Here is a 26,365-nt window from a genome sequence, read left to right on the forward strand (position 1 = left end):
GAAAAGGAAAGCTATCTCAAGTACATTGAGAACAAATTAAGAGATTCCAACCTATACGCCCAAGTTGTGCCTACCAGAGCTCTTTATCGGAAACAACTGAGGTGGGCGCTCAAGGAAGTTTCTCTGAAATAAACGCCCGAGAAGTCGTAGGCTACCTTGACAACTTTTGGTCCATTTTGTAAACGCTATGCAGTTCTACCTATAAGGATGCAGAATCTTAGGGTTAGGGTAGCCTTAAATCAAATGCATGGGTATATGAAATTGCAGAAGCATAGAAACAACTAGCTTCAGCCGTTAAAAGATAATTAGAACTTAGTATTGTGTATAAGTAACTAACTTTTCTGCAAAACTACATTTTCCTCCTTGCACGCATCTCTCAATTTGTCCTATCAGAATCCTAACAACCCTATGTCAAAATCCATGTATTATGCCTTCGCTAATTAGGTAGTTACATATATGTGTATTTGATTAGGTTTACAACAACATTTCACTTCCTGTAATCAACATTTAAATTCTAGGGTTCTAAGTGCTCGTACATGCCAATATGGAAAATACTTGATTCCGACAAGTTTCGCAACGTAGTTAACAAACTATTCTAAAAACGTAAGCACGGAAACAACACAGTATTAATATCAGGAACCAAAATACGGTTCTAGAAATTGGGACTCCGCGCCCGGTAGGGCGCGGCGCAACAACTAGTACTATAAATACGGATCTCATATACTCATATTATCAACCAATTTATACAATTCAATAATACTACTCCCTCCTATTCACCATTTTTTTTCCCTTTTCTTTTTGCACAAGAAATAAGAAATTGAATTTGGACCACATAAAACACACTATCCCACATGCTATTGAATTTGGACCACACAAATTAACCCAAAAAAAAAATAGGGAAGAAAACGTGAATAATCCGTAAAAGGAAATAGGGAAGAAAATGATGAATAGGAGGGAGTATTATTTATCTCCCCTTTTATATTCTCTACAATAATGAACTAGTGATAATATTGTTGGGAACCACCAATTAATTTTATTAAGGTCGATTTTGATGGTTCTAAATGGGGTGATTTAAATGCAGCTCTGGGCATCCGTATTAGAGATTATGATAATAAAGTATTGTTATTAGGCGATAAAGCTTGCGGTCAAGTTAGTGTTCATTTACTTCATACTCTTGCTCTTAGAAAAAGTATAATAGTTGGTGTTTGAGGTTCATTTCCTAATTTAAGAAAGCGAAATATGAGATAGTTGGTGGAATCAATAACAACAAATGTAATTTTGCATCCGGCTGGTGTTGTGACCATCTCTTTCCGGCTTTTTGAGATGGTTTTGGTTAGGGGTCTGTGCAAGTTGCTTACTTTATCGCTGGTTACATACTTTCTCGTTTTTCTAGGCTACGAGTTTCTTGTCTATAGGGATTGTCCTCTAAAGTGCAGGAGTTTTTGCTCCTTGGAGACAGATTTTGGTCTGCTTTCCGCCTCTTCCTTCTACGTCCTAGTGGCGTAAGTGCACTTTGTGCTTTCTTGATGGTTCAAGCTTCTCGTTGGTTTTCAGATGCCCTTTATCATAGCCAAGGGGATGAATCTCCGAGGCACATTTTTGTGTCTTGTTGCAGGTATTTCTCCGAAGCTTTGTCATGCAAATGAGAAAAGGTATGATCGACCTTTTGGCCGACTCTTTCTAAAGTGCCCTTCATGAATGATGGGGATGTTGAAGATAATCTTTGTGTGCAGTCAGCCGTACGCCATCAACACTCTTATGTTAGCGGATGTAGTTACTTTGTTGTTTTAGCTTATGGTGGTATTACTAAAATAAAGTGCATTTGGCCAAATGAGTCAAATGCCATCGATATAAAGCCTAATCAGATATATCTTTATTTATAAAAAAAAAAAAAAAAAAAAAAAAGCGAAAATAAATTTAAACTCAAATAAATGGATGACCGATTACAAACATGACCGCATCTCCAAAAACAAGAAAAACGTTGGTCCGTAATTCACTTTCCTCCTCTTCCTCTTCCCAATAACCCTACTCTCATCTTCTCTCTCTTAGGATGCAATCAAAAATGGCGACACTGACAAAAACCCTAACCCAAATGAAAACCCTAAATCCCCATTTCGTCAAATCAATCTCCACATTCAGCATCCTTAACCAACAAGCCGTCGTCGAGGATCAACTCCCCAATCCTCCGTCATCTCTTCCGCCAAACCCCTCCACCGGAAGCCCCATGTACAACCAGAACTGGCGTAGCCCATTCCCGTCATCTTCCTCCGCCACTTCCGCTGGCTACACTATTATGTCCCCTCGCATCCACGTATGGCCCCCTCCTTCCATCGACCTCAACTCCCTTTTGAACCAGTTTGCCGATTGGGTTACCTCTCAAGAGTGGTCTGACGTCAAGGCTGTTTTTGATCAGTGGATCAATTCATTGGATGTTAATGGCAAACCCAATAGCCCCAATGTCGAGTTGTTTAATCAGTACCTTCGTTCCCATTTGATGTCTGGCACCTCCGCTGCTGAGTTGCTTGAGATTGTTGAGAGGATGGAGTTGTTTGCTATCAAACCCAATACCGCTTCCTTTAATTTGGTTATTAAGTCTATTCACCATACTGACTGGAAAGCCGCTGTTGCTCTTCTCGAAAGGTACTTCCTTTCATCATCATATATATGGATTTGCGGTAATGGACCATCCATTACTATTAGAGGTAATGGACCATCCATTACTTTTGAGGTAATGGAGAGGATCCTAACTCAACTCCGCTTTAAGTATACTCCGTTATTTCATCTGGTTTGTTCATATCAACTTCTTTCCGCCATTTTATGGTTTTACAAGTACATCAGATATTCATATGGACACGAAAGTTAAGAAAGGGAGAACTTTACCTTTATTCCCTCATATCAATTTCTCCCCTGCCTCTGGGAGCATTATAGCCACTAGTACACTACCCTCACATGTCTCTCACTCAACCCACCTTATACAATGATACCTAACCCAACACCACCACAGAGGCACAGACTTATCAAATAAGGAATAGAGAAGATAAGGTCACCAAGTTCAATAGGAAATAGGGAAGAAAACGCTAACTAGGGGGGAGGACAATTTTACATTGTGCCTTACACCTATGTTGCAAAAACAGAGAGCCTCTTTTAACACGTCTTACAATGAAGATTGTGTCGTTAATTCCATCGACTGGTTATTCAAGAAGCGTAAACAACTTGAAAGAGCCATTTTGGTTCAGTCAATCTACCTAAGCTGAGTATTGAGTTAACTACTACGTCATAAATTTAAATGTAAGGTTTTTAATGGATGGAACCTTTTTTTTTTTTTTCCTGCAATCTAGGATGCTGCAGAGCGGAAAGCTATCCCAGCCCGATGACCAATCTTTTGATATGGTCATTGTCAAGCTATTTCAGGTGAACCAGTTTGAAGCTGCATTGAAATATGTAGATCTAACTCTGAAATCTGACTATATACTGTCGTCAAGGGTTTTCATCGATTCTGTTCGAAGCTGTATTTCTATGCAAAGATTGGACTCGTTGCTGTCTATCATAGAAAAATGCAAGGTAAATTTCGAGTAGTCCGTGGGGAATTAAGTCAATTTCAAGCTACATGTACCAACTTTGACTTTGTCTATTGCCTATATTGTCAGGCTATGGACCAAAATAAATTGCTGTCACCAGATTGGTCCTTGTGCAATGTTATTGCTGAGGTTGCCATGCGGAACGACCATAGCAAGCTGGTCTTTTTAACTTTGGGATTCATGGCTAGATGGATTCAACGGGGTGAGAATACAAGGCCACCTGCCTATCTCTCTGTTGACGAAGGATTAGTGGTTAAAGCTCTTTCCACAGCTGCACGCACATATGACACCAAACTTCTGGATGCATCATGGGCTATTTTGAAGAGATCCTTGCGTGAAAAGAAGATTCCTAACCGCGAAACCTACTTGGCTAAGATCAATGCCCTTGCTTCCGTGGGGAACTTGCCAAGTGCTTTTAGTACTCTTAGTGAGTTTGAAAAAAATCATGCTACAGCTGAAGAGGATGTATTCTCACCATTCACTTCCCTTCATCCACTTGTCATGGCATGCTCAAAAAAGGGCTATGAAACTTTGGATTTGGTAGGCCTTTACTTTCTTTTATTTGATGTCTACTCCTGAGAATATCGATTTTTCTTTATAAATTACCCCTTGGTTAGGCTTTTACCAAGGTGTTAAGGATCACTCGCGTTTACCTTGGGTAATTGAGTACTTGAGTGTATTAGTGTAATCAGATCCAGGCTTTGTGTGGCTTGAACTCTCGCTTGAAAGTTTCTTCTCTATGCCTCATCGTTGGGTTTATAGCCAAGAAAACTTCATTTAGAAGTTTAAGAGTCTAAGCGTAGGCTAAATGTTTTACATGTCCATGTTCTCGTACATTATTTTTTGCCCACAAGGCCATCACTACCCCATGTCAATTATTCGCTACAATTTTTTTTCTCTGATGCACAATTTCCATTTATGGCTTGCTGCAATCACACTAAATCGGATAATTGTTTGATAAATAATGTAATTAGTGTCGTTCTTTAAGTTCATGAATTTACAGTAGCTTTTTTATCCTCACACATTTATGATAGACTAATCCAGAAGATGTTGAACCTTTTACGTGTTGTTAATCATTCATAGTATTCATCATCACCAATGCGTGTCTCTGATTTTTCTGGAACTAATATCCAAGCTGTTTGGTTATATATATACACATTTATGATATACACACATTTATGATAGTTCAATTTGTCAGGTTTATTATCAACTGGAGAATCTTAGCCGGGCAGACCCTCCTTACAAATCTGTTGCTGCCTTAAATTGTGTAGTTTTGGGCTGTGCCAATACTTGGGACCTTGACCGGGCTTACCAAACATTTGAGGCAATTAGTTCAGGTTTTGGTTTGACACCAAATATACATTCGTACAATGCTTTAATGTATGCATTTGGGAAGCTCAGGAAGGTACGTTTGTCCTAATGTCTCTCAACTTGTCTTCTTTTTTCCTTTTGTATTGCTGCTCCCCCCTCTCCCGCGGGGGCCCTTGAGGCATTAGGGTAATGTTGTTGTATTGCTGCTACTAGACCTGTCAAACGGGTCGGGCGGGTTGGGTCCGGGTCGGGTCGAATACGAGTTGGTCATACGGGTCACGGGGCGGGTTAGGGTCAGAATACGGGTCATATTCAAATATGTTAGCATTAATTAATAATTTACGACGTCTTTTTTAAACGATTTTTTTAATTAAAAAAATATTTTTTAAAAATGTAAAACATTTAAAATTAATATTTGAATCATATTCAATGTTTACATTAATTATATTGACATAACTATTAAAATAAAGTTTTTTGATAATCTATTTTTTCAAATATAATATATAAACTAGTGTGATGCCCGTGCGTTGCACGGATTCTAAAATAATTGTCTAAATAAATGTAAAATGCGTAAGATTGTTTTAGCCTTTATTGTGTAAAGAGGACTATAGATCAATTTTAATGCTAACATATTTGATTAACAATAAATATTGCTTAGATAGTATTTAATGCTAAACTAATCAACACTTATTGGATAACATACACATTTTTTCCCTTAGATAGTAGTTTGGAGAGGTTTAATGGGTAAAACAAAACAAAAAATGACAATCCATTTGTATTTTAATTCGCTTAACATTGCATGTGTTATATACAACATGTACACGACTTCTCTCTTTTGATCTTTGAATTTAAAGTATGATAAACGACTAATATAGATGTAGTCATGCAGTATACCCTTAAGCCACTTAGATCCCTTCTTTTTGGACCTATCCTCCCCACCTCAACCATGTGTTTCATATCTTTATTATTGTCAATGTCTCTTGAAACGTTTCTGACAATGAGTTTAATGTGCTCTTTTTTCATCATGAAAATATTTTTGTTACTCAATTTCTTTTTAACCGGATTGTGACTGTTACATCAATTCTCGGTGCTACTTTAAAAGTTTCTCCTTGGCTTCTCTTATTCTAAAGAGTGCTCTTACCTGATTATTTTCCACATGTAGAAAGCATCGTAATTTTCTTTTCTTGTAGCTTGCTTGGTGGGGGTATACTCCCACATAATGTTAGTCTCTCCTCTCAAGGTTTGCCTGTTTCGCCTTCTTTACCATGTGTCACCATCATTCTAAGAGCATCATCCACATTGTGTGGGTCTCGTTTTGTCAGCTCCCGCTTACCTTTTACTCCTTTAATTTGACCTTCATCATAAACTCTTTTAAAACCTTAATCACTTCCAGTCGTCTTGATTTACTCTGATCTTTTCTCCTTAATTTTTTGGTGGTTTTTGTCAACTAAACCCTCTTGATTCCCCATGGCACAAAATGAATGTAGTCGTCTGCTCTTTTGGTGTGTATTGGTTGGATTCCCCGAGATCATTTAGAGACCCATTTTGAGTTGTATTACTTGACATTCAAGTTGACCTTATGTCCCGTGCAATGGCGTGGGTTGTTAAAAACTTGGAATATTTATGAAAAGGTAGTGTAAATTTGAAATTGTTTATGTTAAAATTTTCTTGAAAATGTGGTTTGATAATATTTTTAAGATGTTTTTGTAATTGATCAAACCGAATAAAAAAATCCAATTGGCTTTACAGTTTGAACACATAAACGCATATCAACATATAAAGAAACGTAATTAAGAAAACATTTATCCACAAACGGGGAGAGAAAAATCCGTCCAAGGGGTCATAAAGGCCCAATTTGAATCGAAACCTAATGAAATTTTGTCAAATTAGAAGAAATCAATTCACAGTAATAAAAAGGCAACAACTTGAGGTAAAGACCTCATTTGGTTTTTGTAGGGTATAATAATTATATCATATTAATGTGGTGTAGGTGAAAAGATGATAAAGATGATATTAAACTATATTTGTCTTACTTCTATTTATCTTTTTTTCATACTATATGATTATTTTGAGAGATCCCATCAAAAGCATTATATTCTGTATCTATTTACGTTATTTTTTTACTTATTTCATGTCTTTATTACGTAGAAGAGTCGAATATGAACTAATATGAGATGTATAATATGGCCTATGATATTATTTTCCTAAATTATACTACCGATACGATACATAGTACTTTACTTGTGTTGTGTAACTATTTGTACAAATCTTACTAATAAATAATATTGGTTTAACCGATTTTTTTTATTGATTATAATTTATTTTTATATATATCTATTACGTATCGCTATGTTATCTTTGTGTGAATTTGATTTTAGAGTCGAAAATCATTCTATTTCCATTAGCGACACCGATCTTTCGCCAAATTAAATATTTTTTTTTTATGTGCGTGCACTCCTTTCAAATGTTTTTTTTATCTACATATTAATCATTTAGTAATAACGTATTTAGTAAAATAACTTAAATCTTATTATTAGGTCAATATAAGCATGGTGACTAATGAATATTGTTGAAACATTAAATAGGAGTATAATTTAATTTTTTAAAAATATTTGATTTCAATTTTAAAAATGAGAAAAAAATGGGGGTAATAATGTTTATTGTTGGAACTGACTGCTATCCCTAAATAGTGTGATTATAACCTATCTGAAAATGACCTGAACTTGAAACAACCCGACACAGTGGCGGCGAAGCCAGAAATTAACCCCAACGGGTCGAAAAATCTCAGTAGGGGGCGAACGGGTAATGGTTTAAGGTAAACTCGAAAAAAGTTGGAAAATTTTAACTAAAACAATGAAATTTCCGACCACCCTAGTTCATGTTTGCCCCTCTAACTCCGCCACTTACCCAACCCGACCCATTTCGAACCAGATTCTTTAAAACCTGAATTGGCCCGACCCGAACTTGACCCGGTTGGCTTGTTTTATCAGGTTTATCTCCGTCCCAATCATTTTCTTACATTTGATTAATATATTCCTCATAGAAATTAAAAGGATAAATAAATGATGGGACCTGGGGAATGTCAAAACTTTTTTTTAAGCTAACTTATCGTGTACCTTTGAAGCAAACATCCAGACTGTTGTTTAATACAGAGTATATTACTACGCGTGTAGTAGAGGTTGGACATCCCAAGAAATTTGTGCAAATCTAGATGTTAGAAGGATATAGACAAATACGCAATTATAGCAAAATTTCAAGCGATGGTCGAGAAATTATTATGAAGAAATAAAATGGGCATGCTTGCTCTGATAATCATAAAATACACAATGAATGGATCGTGTAATGATCAATTTCAGCTTGTCATAGGAAGCAATCAGGTCATTTAACAAAATTTAAAGAATGATAGAATTGCTATGAAATTCATTTGCATTCTCGAGAGTAGTTAATACTAAACAAAATTAAGTCGCTTGGATTAATTACAATGACTTGAAACTATTATTAGGTTATTAGATACTCCCTCCATACCAGACAAATGGTAACATGGTAAAAAATGGGGTTTTTAAGAAAAGAGGGTAAAAGCAGGGGTAAAGAGGGAAAAAATAGGTGGGGTATGTAATTGTGGGTTTAATTGTGGGTTGATAGGTGGGGTATGTAATGACATTTTGTGTAAATATCAAAAAGGTATAAGGATAACTTGGTAATGTTGTGAGCCAAATAAGGAATGTTACTATTGGTGTGGTACGGCCGTATTAGGTAAGTGTTACCATTGGTCTGGTATGGAGGGAGTATAATATTTAAAATATGATGTTTAGATAATTACAGTATTAAACTCTATTTCTATTTTATTTTATATATATGTTAATTTTTATTAAACATTATTTCTATATTATTCTTTATGTTAATTTTTAATTTTATTTTAAGTGTGTAAAAAAAAAATTTGAGCTTACAGACGTTATATGTTGTGAATTATCATATTGAATAATGCATATAAAATTAGAGACTATGAATATATCTAAGTTTTTTTTTCTATAGTATATCGAAGTTTTCATATATATAAATAAACACGAATATTAAGAAATAATCTTCAAATTCTAATAGAAAAGGTGGAAAAAGTAATTTTAAAATAATAAGTGCACAAATATTAAAAAATAATTTTCTAATTCTAATAGGAAAAGTGTAAATGATTAATTTTTTCCTAATTCTAATAGAAAAATTGTAAGTAGTAAATTTTAAACTTTAATTAAGTGTTTTAAAAAAGTTGGAGACTACCACGTCACTCGAAAAAAGCCTCAAATATATATTGACTAGATTTAATGCTCGTGCGATGCACGGGCCACTTGTTAGAATCTTTTGTAACAATTTTATTTATGCTTTGGCCTTTTTGTGCATACCATAAATAAAGTTGACCTGCTTAAAAAACTACTCATAAAAAGAACTAAAACTTACCGAATTTCTCAAATTTATAGCCAAACTAAATTAATGCCTACGAAATCCTTAGATGATAAAATCTGGTAGGTTGCCGTTTTGAAGAGAATCCATATCCATGATAAATTAATCTACATATACCGTACCATACCATGCAATAATTAGTGTCAACACCACCTAAGAAAAACAAAATTCATTTAACTCGTCAACTCGTCAAGAATGAGGTATGAAAATTAATCGCTAAAAATTTTCTGAATGAAGAATCAATAATAATGCATATGCTTGTATAGGTAGATTCAAAGTTGACCAAATACAAATGCATGAATGCTTATCATATTTGTACAGTCATATATGCATAATAATATAAGAGTTTAGTCCCAAATAGACTTCTATAATAGTATTTAAGAGTTTAATCTATAATGAGAATCTAATGTTTATGTCAAATATGCTAAACTAATATACACAACAAGTTGGTACTCGTATTACTCATTGTCAGTTGGTATCGCATATCATTTGTGCAATTCATTGAGTGAGTGTGTATGTTTAGCTGCAAGTTATTGGATGTGTATATTATGTTGATCCTTCATCGGGTTGCAGTTCAATTCTAAAATCTTGTCCAATAACCAACCTCGACCAGACTTGAATCTCTGTAACAACAAACTTTCCGTCATCATCGTAACTTGATCTTAGTCTTAACATGTCGCCTTTTATCGTCCTGCGTCAACTCTGTACCGGTTTATCTGGACTCCTTTAGCGAGACCCAAAATTGTAATTTTATCAATGATCCATCTTTGAGATATTGCAAAGTGTCTGTTAGTGACGTTTTATTGAATGATAACGGAAGATTTCACCAAGCTCCATCGCCTATTGAGTCCTCCATAACTATGGATCAACTCCATAGTTAAAGTTGACGGCTCAAAAGAACAAATCTCGACCTTTTTTAACCATCAGACTTACTTCAATTTTCAGATTGACAAATAACATTTTGTCATTGAGTCATTCATTGTTCTTCATAAGCGAACACTTTAAATGCTAAAGGCTTACCTTCATGGATGCATTGATATGACCGGTGCGCTAAGAGTGACGGTACTCCAAGTCGGTGCAGCAATAATACAAATCGTTTATTAACTACTCTCCCCTATGTGTCATTATATGTTGATGCATCCACGTTAATTACTCACAATAACTCATGGTTCACCTATTACTTTGGCTGCTTGCCATGACGTTATTAGTTGTTACCTGTTTTCTACAGAAACCACGCAAACACCAAAACGATCCAAGTAATCCATAAATATATACACAAACGCAATTGTTCTGCAAAAAAAAAGAAAAACAAAATAAGCATCGATCAATGGAATACTATGATGAGCAGACTAAAAAAATACGTGAAAAACTAATAGATAGAAGATGAACGGTGAAGCAAGCAATTAGGACATTGAATATGTATGTATATTAGAGCTGATCATGGGCCGTGCCTATGCGGGCTTGGGCCGGGCCGGGATGATCAAAATGGCCCACATGTGCGGGTTGGGCCGGACCGGGCCAAATGAGAGGGCCTATTTAGCGAGCCCAAGCCCGGCCCTTATGGGCTAAATCGGGCTTTTGGGCCTAAATGGGCTTTTCGGGCCTTAAAATTTACGACTTACCGAATGAGATAAGTAGTATAATACCTTCAATTTGTACTTTAAATGTGCACTTAGTATAAAAAATCGTACAAAGTATGATGAAATACATATGAATTAATCTCCAAAAATAGAATAAAAGCAATCATCGACACATTATAATGCTTAATCATATCTAGTAGATACTGTATGATTTATGTTACGTGAACATCGCTTTTAAATCTCAATAAATATATACATGAGTTTATAAGGAATTATATATAAAATTTACGCTACTTAAACAAATTTTATAAGAAAAATATTCCTTAACTAATAAATATAGGCCGGGCAGGGCCAAAATTTGGGCAAAACGCTTGGCCCAAACCCGGCCCAAAAGTACATTGGGCTTTTTTGGGCCGGCCCATGGGCTTTTTTGGGCCAAAATAAAAGGCCCAAGCCCTTAAAAAAAGCGGGCTGGGCCGGATCGGGCCAATGGGCTTGAGCCATTTGATCACCTCTAATGTATATGAATATTGAGGTGAGTTTATATTTGAGTCATATTAGAATTCTTTGACGAACTGATGATCAAACTATATCTTTAGCATTATTTATTAATCTGAGGTGTTTTGCTAACGTTGGAGACTCTATAATTGCTCGGAAAAAGATTCCTTTAATAATATAGATAAATATTGATTTTAATATTTTAATAAAATTCTTGATTTACCTTTGATCCAACGGGTCGATCCGGGTCTCGACCCTAAAATAACGGGTCATTTCGGGTTCGAGTCAAACGAGTCACGGGTCGAAAAAACCGGGTTTGTAACCCTAAAAAACGGGTCAGACGGGTCGGGTTTTGACAGGTCTAGCTGCTACAGTTGTCCGTTTTCTCTTAGATGACGGCTTCTACAGTTTTACATTTGGCATAAAAGTAGACATGGAAATGCGGCACCTTTATATTTTGTGTTCGATTGTAGAGAGGTTTATAGAGGTACAAGGATTTTGGGATAGGGAGTCCGAAGTAGTTAGCTTTTCAATGTATGTGGTAGTTTGGTACATTATTACCTCTACTGCCTCCAATAATTCTGCCTGTGACAGGGTAAAGGGGTCAGAGGTAGGTATACGTAGAATAACCTACTGACCGAATCTGAGTAAACTGATCCTAGGACCGGAATAGCCAGTAAGGCCTTGTTTGGCTTTCGGCTAAAACAAGCGCTAAATTGAATGGAGTTGGCTGAATTGAACTAAACTGAATGGAGTCGAGCTGAAGTAAATGGAACTGAAGTAAGAGTTAATTTCGTAAAGAGATGAGCTTAACAAAATTGTCTCCTGTACCTGCTTGAACTTTGTTGTACCGATATTGATCCAATCCGAATGTTCGAACCCTAAAATGACTCTCTAAAATGACCCAAAATGACATAGTTAGATTTAAAAACAAAAACCTCAACATTACATGACTCGTAATATACCACTAGCATGACCCTTTAGCCCCAATAGGTAGCACAGACACTCCTCTTAACAAGCGTAACGTCTCCAACACCCACACGCATGGAACACGCGCCCAAAATGTGTCGGACACCTATAAAGTAACTTTCTTCATTTATTTAGGCACGTATTCGACACATGTCCATGGTATTTGGACACGTGTCCATGGTATTTGGACACGTCTCGGACATGTGTCCATGGTACTTGGACACATTTTTAAACAAATCAAGTTGAATTTAAGGTGAATGGTGTATGTTGTTTTATGTTGGAGCTTGGTGGAAATGAGTTGAATTGAGAGTGAATGATGTTCTTTAGACGAGTAATGAGATGTCGAAAGAGATTGATTATAATATGGGTTTGGGTGGGAAATGAGAATGAGTGATAGTCAATGTCAAGTTTTACCTTCGTTGGTTTAAATTTAATATCAATTACTTTTACAAAAATTAAATTGTATGTTTATAACTATAAAATATATAGGGTTTTTCTACGATATACCCTCCAGTTTTCTCATTTTCTACCATATACCCCTTCAGTTCTATAAATCTTCTCTTATACCCCTAAACTTAACTATTTATTCTAAACCGTGACCTAACTACAATTTTAACGTTAAATGCTCTGTTAAGTGCCTTGGTGGACGGCTGACATGGCTGTTTTGAGTCCTAAAATACACAACACGCTTTTCCCTTCATTTTCCCAAAAGTTTCCCTCCATTTGCAGCATTAACACTCCAACCTTTCCTCTTTACTTAACCATCTTTTCTTTCTTTTATCCTATTTTTCTATCTTTTTTTTTCCCTCTCCATTCTCCCTTCATATCATGTCTTCATCCTCATGGTTGAGAAGCAACCCAATTGAAAAACTTAATTTTAGAAACCAACCTTGTAATAGATGTGGAAAAATGCGATCAGTAAGATATCCGGGTCGATAAACAACCCAAGGAAAGCTTACTTCAAATGTGAAGAGTGCAAACACTTTGTTATGTGGTTAACGGAATATCACATGACGATAACGAAGTCATTAAATATGAGATACGAAAATGAAGAAGATGATGTATCAAGTGCAGAGGAAATAAAGTATCAAATGCAGATTTTGAAAGAACAATTTCTCAATATGAAAAAGCAGCAAGTAGAGTTGATTATTCTAATTAAGTTGTTATTAGTTGTGATTATATTTGTTGTTATTTTATTAGTTGTTATTGTGAAATTTTAGATCAAATTAATGAAGGATGTATTATGAGTGAATGTGCAGCAACTAATAAAAGTTCCAGCAAACTTGCTTTCAGTCAGAATATATTAAAGCATAAAGGTTCATCTATCCTTACATTGAGTCACAAAACATTAAAGCATAAACCAATTTTGTTTTGATTACAAAAAGTGATACCCCATAAAACACAATTTGGTTTCATAACAAAAATTTCTCCCAATTGTTTTCATAAGAAATAGCTAATTTCAGAATGCAACAAGTATTGGATTCTTCAAGCTTGAACTTGGACCTGCTTCCTCTTTTTACCTCTGCTGGAACTTGCTTGAGAGTCTCCATTTGCCATTTGTAGCTCCTGCATTTGGCTATTGGCAGTGATTTCTCTTTCAAGCTCCTCTAGTGATTTGAAGGATGTGAACTCAGATGTGAATCCCAAACCCTTTTTGCTCCTACTCTTTGTAACCTTCCCTTGTATTTCATTTCTTTCCCTAGCAGTGTAACCCCCCTTGCATGTTTTGGAATTATGACCAAAACATTTACATTTCTTGCACTTAACTGTCATGGACCTCTTTCCTTTCCTCTGCTCCCCCTGCTCTCTTCTTCTATTCCTTGATGGCCTACCTATTGATCTTCGAAGGGTTGGAGGTTCCAAATATGGGACATCAAATGATGGCCATTGCTCCACATCAGGCATAGGGTTTATTGACAAACCATAAGCTGATTTGTACCTTCTAACAGAGAACCAATCACTTACATAATCAGCAGGCTCCTTCTTAGCATACAAAATAGCTCTAATGGCATACTTACATGGTATTCCAGTAATTTCCCATTGCCCACAAGCACAAGTTCTATTGCGAAGTGAAACTGATAAACGAGACCTACCATCATGCACTTCAAATCCAATACCTTTACTAGATGGATAAGCATGACAAGTTCTTGAATTTTTTTGTAGAACTATAAGCCTCTTCTGAATGTTTGGACATATACCATCATCCAACCATGAATCTGCAATCTGTTGTCTTGTGGCGTGCCTCACCATTGCTATTCTTCGAATGCCTATAATATATATATATATATATATATATATATATATATATAGAGAGAGAGAGAGAGAGAGAGAGAGAGAGAGAGAGAGAGAGAGAGAGTCAAGATCCGGTGAGAACTCCTAAATATTTGAGGATTGAGGATTTGTGAATACAATATCACAAGTTCTTCAATAAAATATCACGAAAAATCAGACCTTTGTCAATTTTTTTTTTTTTTTTTGTTGAAAAAAAAATAATTTTTTGCACAGGTGTTTTTTGTGTGATATTTTATCGAATAACCTGTGATATTGTATTGAAGAACCTCTGATATTGTAACACAATCCTCAATCCTCAAAAAGATAGTGTATCCTCACATGATCCTACTCCTATATATATATATATATATATATATATATATATATATATATATATATATATATATATATATATATATAGAGGAGTTCTAATGAGTCCAACATGTGCCATTGAGTCCATAAGTCCCTCTAAGGGCCATTGGATGGACTCAATGGATGGTTGAGATGAATTTGATTAAAGGCCATTAAAAAGAAAAGGAAAAAAATGTGGATGGTTGGATTGAGATGGGTGGTTGAGATTGAAAATTACCAAAAAAAATTACCACTAATCAAATTTCTATACACTAATTAATTTTTCTTTCTCTCTCTAGCCCCTAATTAATCAGTTTTGAGTTTCAGATTTCAGAAGTGTAAATGTAATGTTGTATGAGTTTTACAAGTGTAAATGTGATGTTTTACGAGTGTAAATGTAACATTTTAAGAGTGTAAAATTTATTTTTTGTGACGGAAATTTTGAATTTATATAATTTTAACATTTTACAAGTGTAAATGTGATGTTTTACGAGTGTAAATGTAACATTTTAAGAGTGTAAATTTGATTTTTTGTGACGGAAATTTTGAATTTATATAATTTTAACATTTTACAAGTGTAAATGTGATGTTTTACGAGTGTAAATGTAGTATTTTAAGTGTAAATTTGAAGGTCTGCTAGTGTAAATTTGAAGGCTTAAGAGTGTAACTTTGATCCTTTTAGTGTAACTTTGGTCCTTTACAAGTGTAACTTTGGTCCTTTATGAGTAAAACTTTAGTCCGACTACCAACAAACACCACCAACGTCGTCCTCCACCACCAATTCATATCCACAAAAATTATGAATGCAAATTTATATATTAACGAGTGTAAATGTAAAAAGTGTAAATGTGAGGAAATGCAAGTGGAAATTTAAAGATGAGTGTAAATGTGAGGAAATACAAGTGTAAATTTAAAAAAATATGAGTGTAAATGTGAGTAATTATGAGTGTAAATGTGAGTAATTATAAGTGTAAATGTAATGATTTACAAGTGTAAATGTGAAGAAGTAGAAAATGTAAACCTGAAAAATGCGTGTAAATGTAAAGAAATATGAGTGTAAATGTAAAGAAATATGAGTATAAATCTGAAAATTGTGTAAAAGTAAAGAAATATGAGTGTAAATGTCAAGAAATACGAGTGTAAATGTAAAAAAAATACGAGTATAAATGTGGAACAATAACAATAACACCAACACCAGCACCAACGATATTAACAACTAACTTTATTATGAAACTTAGAAAAAAAAACAGATCTTAAAAAGACTAAGTATCTATTTTATAGATCTAAGAATAAAAGTAGATCTAAAAATTTTAAAAAAGCTTTTTGTATCTCACAATATAAAAAAAGACGAGATTTAAAAAATATAAAACAAGACCATAAATAAAAAATAAAAAAAAAAACATACAAGTGTAAATTTAAAGAAATATGAGTGTAAATGTGAGGAAATACAAGTGTAAATGTGAGTAAATACGAGTGTAAATGTAATGATTTACACTTTACGAGTGTAAATGTGAAGTACGATTGTAAATGTAAAAAAATATGAGTATAATAAATATATTTATTAGATCTAAAACAAGACGATATCTAGGATAAAGAAAATTATCAAATAAAAAAAAAAAATTAACACAAAAACCGTGAACCATTATAAAACAAAACAAAACAAAACAAAACAATCTAACTACCACCAAACATAAAATAAAAAAAAAAACAAAAAAAAAACAAAACAAATACGACACACATCAACAAAAACAAAACAAAAACGACATAACAAAAGAAATAAGGAGAAGATGGTGGTGGTGATGGCAGCCGCGACAGAGAGAGGGGGGAATGGGACGGTTGTGGGTGACGGAAAGAGAAGGGAGGCGCCAGATCTGGACGGAGGTAGGTGAGGGGGCGCTAGATCTGTTTTTTTTTTTTTTTTTTTTAGTCGAGTTGTAGGTGTCGGGTTGATAGTGGTGTTTGTGGTGGTTGTGTGGTGGAAAAGTTTGTGGTTGTGTGGTTGTGGAGGTCGTGCGGTGGTTGTGGCTCACCGGCTCGAGTGGTGGCAGCCGAGTGGAGGCCGTTTGGGTGACGGGAAAGGAGAAAGAAGGAAGATGGTGGTGATGTGCGGTGGTGGTTGTGGTGTTGGAGAAGGGGAGAGGAGGTGCGGGAAATGGTGGTGGTTTTGGTTGTTGGAGGAGGCGACGAGAAATGGGTGTCGGGGGTTGTGGTAGCCGACGGAGGAGAGGGTGAGGGTGGTGGACTGCGGTGGTGAGGGAGGTCGGGGGTGGGGTGGTGGTGGCGGGCAGGAGGGTGGATGGAAGTCCGGGTAGGTGGGGTGAGGCAAAAGAGGAGGGAATTTTTTTGTTTTTTTGGTTTTTGAATTTTTTGGATTTTTGGATTTTTTTGGTTTTTAGAGAGATTGAGGGATGATATTTGTGTGATAGGAGAGAGAAGTGAGTGGAAAAAGAAAGGTTATATAGTGAAATTAGGGGGTTGATTAGTGATGGTAGTGAGGGAAACTAATTAATTAGCATCAATCCCTTCATTTTAGCCTTAATCCCTTGTTTTTCCTCTTCAATCTCAACCCTCCATCCCATCTTTTTAAGGGCTCTAAATGGGACTTATGGACTCAATGAAAAAGGGTGGACTCACTTGATCCTTCTTCTATATATATATATATATATATATAGAGAGAGAGAGAGAGAGAGAGAGAGAGAGAGAGAGATCAACTAAGGCCAACATATGTATTTGAGTCCATAAGTCCTTCTAAGGGCCATTGGATCAAGGCAATGGAAGGCTAGGATTTGATGACAATATGTGGCTACAAATTAATCCTTCCACCTTTTCTCTAATTAACTCATCAATTCAATAAAACAACCTCACTAATCATTCACCATCTCATTATCACAACTCCTCCTTCTCTCTCTACATCTCACTTTTCTCTCCTCTCTAAAAAAACCCCAAAATCCCAAAAAACCAAAACCCAAATAAATCACCTACTCCTCTCATCTTCATTCACCACCACCCCACCCGACACCAACTCACCACCCACCGCCGCCGCCACCTCGTTTTTTTTTTTTTTTTTTTTTTTTCGGTTTTTTTTTTTTTTTTTTTTTTCTTTCTCGTTTGGTGTTAATTTTTATGTTTTGAGTTGTTTTTTCCATTCATTTTTTTTGTTGTCTTTTATTTTCTTTTAATTGTCTTTTATTTTGTTAGTTCTCATTTTTTATTCATTTTCTCAAATCTCTTCTTGTTATACGTTTTTTTTTTAAGATTTCGGGTTTTAAATCTCGTTTTTTTTTGTGAGATACTTTTTTTTTCATCTAAGATCTACTAAAATATTTTTCATAAAATTTGTTGTTTTAATCTTAGCTATATAAAAATTCTTATAATTTGTTGATTTTAATCTTATATTTGACATTTTTATATAAAAATGATATAAAATGACTAAAGTTACACAGTTATGGGCAAAAGTTATACGGTTATAGACTAAAGTTATACAAAAATTGACTAAAGTTATACGGAAAAGGACTAAAGTTATACAAAACTTGACTAAAGTTATACAAATATGGATTAAAGTTATACAAATAAGGACTAAAGTTATACAAAAATGGACTAAAGTTATACAAAAATGGACTAAAGTTATACAAAAATGGACTAAAGTTATACAAGGACTAAAGTTATACAAAACTTGACTAAAGTTATACAAATATGGATTAAAGTTATACAAAAATGGACTAAAGTTATACAAAAATGGACTAAAGTTATACAAAAATGGACTAAAGTTATACAAATAAGGACTAAAGTTATACAAAAATGGACTGGACTAAAGTTATACAAAAATGGACTAAAGTTATACAAATAAGGACTAAAGTTATACAAAAATGGACTGGACTAAAGTTATACAAAAATGGACTAAAGTTATACAAAAATGGACTAAAGTTATACAAAAATTGGACTAAAGTTATACAAAAAATTGTATAAAGTTTTACAATTTGTTGCATGTTTTCTCATCAGGCAACACACTTGCATGAATTCTCCACTCACAATTTGTTGTAGCACACTCAGCAGTGTATCTCTTGCTATCAGCCTTCACCACTATGACATAGAACCCCTCTTGAATGCAATAATCTCTAAGCACGTCCTTAAAGTGTTCTTTGTCCATAAAAAGCATCCAAGGCCTCAACGTAATAGCACCAAATCCTTTATCGTCATACATTTCCCCATTCTCCCACAGTTCAGCATCAAAGCCTTCTTCCTCACCCGTCCATTGAGGTTGTTGGTATGGGACATAGCCATCATCAATATACTCAAGGGCGGACATGATCTTATTATCCTCCGTTTCTAAATCAGTGAGGTCTTCTTCATCCTCACACAACTCATCTGGTATTGGCGTATAAGAATAATCTGAGTCAGAACCATCATGGTCATTCTCATACTGAACTCTCATCCCTCTTGTGACCATCATTGTACTTCCTTGACTCACACCCACATTACTATCTTTGTTACTCTTACGAACATATATCCCCCTCTTCATAGCAGTTGATTTTGGAAGTTTGAAATGGGTAGTTGTTTGGGTTTGACATGATTCATGTACAACTGGAGTGTCTAAGCCCAGTCGTCTAATACTTCTCCCTGGTGAAATTATAACATCATCGTTTATGCTTGGTAATGGTGACTCTGGTGCAGTATTAGTTCTCATGGGGGATATTGAAGACTCAGCAATCACAGTGGATGTAGAACCCCTCCTAATCACTAATTTCTGCCTTTGAGAAACACCATTTAAGGGAAACTCAACACCCACGGTGGACGGTGCCTTTTCGCTGTCAGCAACATTTGGATTGTTTTCTTTCAATTGCCTTGCCAATACTAACACATTAGAAGGATTTAAATCGGAGCCTATCCAAATATCAATCACATTTTTTCCCCCACATCTACCAAACATTTCTAGTAGACCCTTGTCATCTTTTAAAAGAACAGACTTCATTTGGTATGCATAACTTAATGATGGGTGTTGAGGTAGTGAAAATCCGCGCTTCTCCGCCTCTTCATATAAATCATTAATTACATCAATCAATTGACACTTATCGTGTCATCTACCCTAACATCCACATGACCACCTCTGTAATGCAATTTCAACATAATGTTCTCCATTCTGCATTTAAGACTACCCATGATTAAAAATATGGTCATGATTATGCAAATCATATTAAACCCATATATTGGTAAAAAAATCTAACCAAAAGTTTACAACTTTACCAAATTAAGACTACATTTCCAATTAAATTAACACAATACAATGATCTTATCCTTTAAACTTTAAGAAAATGAAAATTAATTATAAGATAATTAACGAACTTTGCAAACATACCTGGAAATTCAGAGGTAAGAAAGAAGACGAGTATTAGCCGTTGTGAGAGTTCTTACAGAAATGGATGTGGGGTTTGGTTTTTAGGGTTCAAAAAGAGAAGGGTTTAACAAGGGTGGGGGAGTTCAGTGGTTTGTGAGTCTTGTGGAGCAAGTTCAATTGTCATTTAGACTTTCTCAAATGATTCAGCCGTCTTATATCCTTGTCATCAGCACAAAAAGACTTGTCATTATTCCAAACAACCATGTCAGCAGTCCACCAAGGCACTTAACAGAGCATTTAACGTTAAAATTGTAGTTAGGTCACGGTTTAGAATAAATAGTTAAGTTTAGGGGTATAAGAGAAGATTTATAGAACTGAAGGGGTATATGGTAGAAAATGAGAAAACTGAAGGGTATATCGTAGAAAAACCCAAATATATATATTTTATTAAATTTAAATGACGTGTCTCGTGTCCTAAATTTCATGGCATGCCATGTGCGTTTCCGTTTCGGAATGTTGGGTTTTACCTTCGCTTGTTTAAATTTAATATCAATTACTTCTACAAAAATAAAATTGTATGTTTATAACTATAAAATATATATTTTATTAAATTTAAATAACATGTCCCGTGTCCTAAATTTCATGGCATGCTATATGCGTTTTCGTTTCGGTGCTACCTAGAGTCCCATTAACCATTGACCCGGAAATTACCCAACACGGAAAAACGTTAATAAACTCGTTCTGAAATTACTTAACAATATACATAACCCGAATGACCATTTGCTAGATTTATATGTAAGCAGTTCTCCCCGATCCAATATTCCAACCGGACCTATGTCAACTGATACTAGCACATGTGAATCAAACTGAACCCATCCAACATGAAGTACACAATTAACCTTGAACTGACCTGACCGGGTTACCCTTACTGAATCTGTACTCAACCTTTATGGTTCGTGCCAAGTCTCGATGCATTAAGTTTCATCTGGATGACCCATGAAAGTCATACTAATGAAGCAGAATGAAAGTTGTATGAACACTTATGTGAAAAATGGTGTTTATGCTATATGCCTATATCCATGTTAAGTAGACTGATTCTTGAACCTGATGACAGGCTGAAGAGGCTGCAAGGGTTTTCGAACATCTAAGCAGTCTAGGCATGAAATCAAATGCCAAGTCCTATACTTTACTTGTGGATGCTCATCTTGTCAACCGGGATCCTAAATCTGCTTTGTCTGTACTTGAAGCAATGGTAAAGACATCTTTTCTATTGATTTATGTACTACTGTTTTTTCCTTATGACAACTCCTACCAGATTCTAACCTGGAAATGCCCTGCCAGATTGAAGCTGGTTTTGAACCAACTCGAGCCACATTATTGAAAGCTCGAAGGCGTTGTCAGAGAGAGATGGATCATGAAAGCGACAACCTTGTTGAATCCATTGCTAGGAAATGCAAGATCAATTTAGGGTCTGAAAAGCGCCGACACTTATTATTCAACATGGAATACAGCACTGAGTTTGCCTCCTAGTTTCTTTTTCCATTTTGTTTGTACGTATCTTGAGTTCTTCCTTTGCTTGGACTATGAACTTTATTTATACTTACCCTTCTTTCCTGTATTATTTTTGGTAGCCTTATTTTTTTCCCGGACTGCAGTATCTCTCATTCAAACATGAGGTAGTTTTGAAAGCCTAGGAATAATGCAGGAACCAATATTAGCACAAGTTTGGCCATTCTTCTTTCACTTCAGCATTTTTTACCGTGCAATGAATTGTAAGGTAAAATAGAGATCAATAGCTATAAAGAAGTTAACGAGGGACGTTTATGTTAGTTAATGGTACCAAATTATCTTGAAATGGCGTTGTTTCCCAAGTTATTTGGAGCAGGAGTAGCCCTTGGTCGTTTCCAAATAACATGCAAATGTTAAGGTTACATCTCTCTAATACTCCCTCCTAGTCACTTATCTCTTCCCCCTTTCACTTTGCATAAGAAATAAGGAATTGATTTTGGATCACACAAAATTCTATATATCACATGTAATTAAATTTAAACCACATAAAACATTTTGGAAAATGAAAAAGGTAAGAAAATCCGACTAGTTTAAAAAAGAGAAGAGTGAAGAAATGATTATGTGGGAGTATATGCACAAATCTCTGATTCCACGTATATAAGGGGTAACAAATTCTTATTGAAGACGGACATCTGTCACAAACTGAAGACAGGTCAAGTAATACCCAAGTGGGTAGATAAGACAAAAGTAGAATGTTAAGTATTTTACCCATTTGCATATAGATTCTATCTATATGATCCAAGTTTTGTAAATTACTTTCGGGCTATACATAACTAAATCAGAATGCAATAATAATATAAATTATTAAATATAGAGATAGAGATTTTACGGAGTAATACAATTTGAGTCAAACCCAAATTACAAAGTTGCAGTGGAAACCAAATTCCATTACACTACTGATGCATTGTATATTAGTATAAATAATGCAAGATGATAATGGAAGTTTAGCCTTCTAGGCTTTTATGCAGATAAATTACATGGGATCGAGTAGATGTAATTTGGTCAGCAAAAGTAAACCAAGTTTTTTATGACTAATAATTACTAATGCTTTACTGTTATGTCTTCTTGGCCCTCGCCTATGACCCTCTAACATATCTTTTAATCTGTATTAATCGTCTACTTCCTTTTATCCCAATAATTGCTTTGTTAGACGTGCCTATATATTAGAGTTCAGTTATCCTTTTTTTTTTCAATTTGTTTAAACTTCTCGCTTATTCACTAATGGTCTAAGATATATTTTTCGTTTGATAGGTATATAACTTGATCTCGGGAGCCTTCTCAAGACGACCATGTCATCAAAATTTCGAGTTTTTAGGCCTAACATTAATCGAAGTGCATGATGATATTAACGTCAATATAAGGTAAACTTCATTTCTTTTACCGAGATTTCGATAATTAAGTGCTCTTGCCTCTTGAGCAACATAACAGCTTCAACTCTATATGGTAAGTATTATTTTTTATTATGCTATTTAGCTTTTGCAAATGAATTAAAAAACTATTAAGCTTCAACTCTATATGGTAAGTATTATTTTTTATTATGCTATTTAGCTTTTGCAAATGAATTAAAAAAGTATTAAAAACAGACGTATTCATCTTAAATACACGTAGTAATATTGATGTATATTCTCAATTTTTAAAGGGTTCCAATTAAATTCAAATAACAAGCTGCTATTTCCTTTTCTAAAAGATAGAGAGTCAATGATACACGTAGAAATAAACTTCGTAGATAAATTTGGTCACGTAAAATAATTCTAATTGTTGTATATTTTGATCGACTCATTATGTCATGTGATAATTTTCTGCCATTTATTTTGTTCAGGAGAGCGAGGCTAAATGGTCGACAAAAATGAGTGGTGGATTAAAATCTGCCAAGTCAATTAAGGGGGTGTTTGACCTTGCTTATCTAAAATAGCTTTTCCTTTTTAAAAGGAGTTTTTTCATAAGCTACTTTTCATAAAAACTGTGATTGTTTGGCCAAAGTTTTAGAAAAATTGTTTTTCGTTATTTTGATATATGTGATAAATTCTTGATTCTTGTGAAAATACTAGTAAAAGTAGAAGTAGAAGTAGAAGTAGAAACACCTATTTGCTACTTCTACTTCTAAGGATAGTTATTATTTTTTTTAGCTTTTTAAAAGTGCTTTTTAAATCCCTAAAACATGGTGTTTGGCCTAACTTTTAATTTTTCATTTACAAAAGCACTTATAAAGCTAGGCCAAACACCCCCTAAATTGCTTTTCCACAAGACTTCAACATAGTCTAAGAGCTGTCAGTAGTACCAAGTCTTTGTTTATTAGTGTAGATTAAATTTCAAAAGCAGGCGTTGCATACATACCTTGCATTTTATACTTCACATAGAATTAGAAACAACTTATTTAGTCCCTTACGAGTTTCTTTCAAAAAAAGAATGATCAACTTACTTAGCGTGGGTATTGCTAACAATTAGCAATCATTGATCAATACTACTATGTATAATACTAATAATACATAATACCATGTATATTTTGCATTATTATTGTAATTTATTACTCCCTCCAATACAATTAATTTTATACATTTGATTAAAATATATCTGACATATACTCCACAAACGTAAAAAAATGATTAAAATTTGGAATGAGGAGTATTGTATTCAAGTCAATTTGACAAATCACATATCTACCTCCGATTAAGATAAACAATAAGTCTAACTTACATAGGAAAAACATAATAACTTAGCACCATAACTTTATACTAAGCCAAACAGACAACTCGCAATTCAACATTTATGGTTTATGTTCATGTCCACAACATTATCATGTTCTAAAAACTATAAACTTTTGACATCACACTAAAAGTTGAATTTTTGAACAATAATGAAATCTCCATCTTTTACAAACTGGTTTAATTTTAAAAAAAAAAAAAATATAAAAATTTATGTGATTAAATATATTTGTAGGAGCCTACAAATCAAGTTCTTAAAGAAATCTTATCTCTCCGGTTTAGAAAAGGCTAACTTATGAGATTGAGTAAATCTTATAATAGGGTATAAATCTTAATGATGATAGAACAAGTAAAATCTATCTTAAAGTATTTGAGATCTTCCGCCTAGAACGATTTAATTGCGATAATGGGTCTACGTTGTCCATAATTAATTCATACATACTTGACGACCCTGCAATTTTATTGTCAAGTATATCAACATGCATGATAAGAAAACAATCGCCTTTATGGAGAATTAACTTTACCTAACAATATCATATGCTCTTTAATTTGATTGTAAGACTTCCCTCTTAAACTAGGTTTGACAAAGGAATTGGATGTTTGTAAGTCTAGCTCTAATTTGTGAACATACGCTTTAATCGTTCCTTTTCTTATAATTTTGCTCCTAAAAAAAAGTTGGGACTGTTTTTCAAGATAAGTGGACCAAAATAGAATTTTACCGACGGTTTCGAATTTCCATATTTCTTAGTCTTAACTATATCCATTGTTTTTCCACTTTACATATAAGCTAATTACAAGTAGGCCCGTGCATCGCACGAACATTAAATCTAGTATATAATTAAAAGAGACTTTTTTTCGAGACACATTTTCCTATTAAAAATAGAAAATAATTAATTGTTTAAAATTTTCTATTAGAAATAGGAATATAAGTTCTCTATTAGAGATGAGAAATAATTAATTATTTATAATTTTCCTATTAGAAATGGGAAATAATTTACTATTTATTAATATTAGAAAAATATTCATTAATATTTTTACACTTATTATTAAATTAAAAAAAAACATTCGATATATTAGTAATATCCAAATTTTTGGAAATGTGTTAAATATTTCACAACATAAAATGTTTGTAAGAGATTAACAACATAAAAATTAAAGAGACAATTTAAGCAACGATCAAAAGTTTTTTTTTTAAAAAAATTCATGAAAAACACATAAAAAGACATGAAAAACATATAAAAAAGTAAGAGTAGTTTTTCCCTAACTTAGTGAAAGACCGTCTCTCACAAGCGCTTTTGTTGTGACAAATTTATATGCATAAAAAAGGGTACTATTCAATTATATCGAGCAAACTAATTATTATTAATGCTCTATTTTTTTTATTTTGTGTATAAATTGAGCACATCATCAATATAATTTAGGAATATACGAATTGGGAAAGGGTTCCGATAATGAGTTAGATGGTTGTTTAAGGTATTAGGAATAAGGATGACTGCGTCGGATTTGGTGGTTAATTACTTAATTTCATTGTTGGTTTAATTAGTGGGTGTGGAAGTAGGATGTAACACCCGCGAATTTCTCATTTCGACAATTAAAATTTATTTAACCGTTTAATTGATTTATTTTATATTTTTAAATTATTTAATTTAATTAATTCATTTTAAAACATAATTTTTATTAAGGCTATAATTTTAAGGCTTAATTTATATAAAAATAAATATTTTGTCGGATAGTATTAATAAGGATAATAATAGT

General features: G+C 34.1%; 1 protein-coding gene across 1 annotated transcript; it reads left to right on the forward strand.

Moving 5' to 3' along the window:
- Positions 1-1,964: 1,964 nt before the first annotated feature.
- LOC141634070 (pentatricopeptide repeat-containing protein At1g26460, mitochondrial-like) lies at positions 1,965-22,082 on the forward strand. Its single transcript, XM_074446372.1, has 6 exons — positions 1,965-2,640; positions 3,339-3,561; positions 3,648-4,118; positions 4,777-4,983; positions 21,454-21,591; positions 21,681-22,082. Exons 1-6 carry the CDS (start codon positions 2,051-2,053, stop codon positions 21,867-21,869), a joined length of 1,818 nt encoding a protein of 605 aa, XP_074302473.1. The 5' UTR covers positions 1,965-2,050; the 3' UTR covers positions 21,870-22,082.
- Positions 22,083-26,365: the final 4,283 nt, after the last annotated feature.

This window comes from Silene latifolia, chromosome Y, assembly GCF_048544455.1.
Source record: "Silene latifolia isolate original U9 population chromosome Y, ASM4854445v1, whole genome shotgun sequence".
NCBI lineage: Eukaryota > Viridiplantae > Streptophyta > Magnoliopsida > Caryophyllales > Caryophyllaceae > Silene > Silene latifolia.

Coding starts and splice junctions, on each gene's coding strand:
- LOC141634070 (XM_074446372.1), top strand. CDS start 2,051: ATGCAATCAAAAATGGCGACACTGACAAAAACCCTAACCCAAATGAAA. Junction 3,562..3,647: donor CTATCATAGAAAAATGCAAG/GTAAATTTCGAG, acceptor CTATATTGTCAG/GCTATGGACCAAAATAAATT. Junction 4,984..21,453: donor CATTTGGGAAGCTCAGGAAG/GTACGTTTGTCC, acceptor ACCTGATGACAG/GCTGAAGAGGCTGCAAGGGT.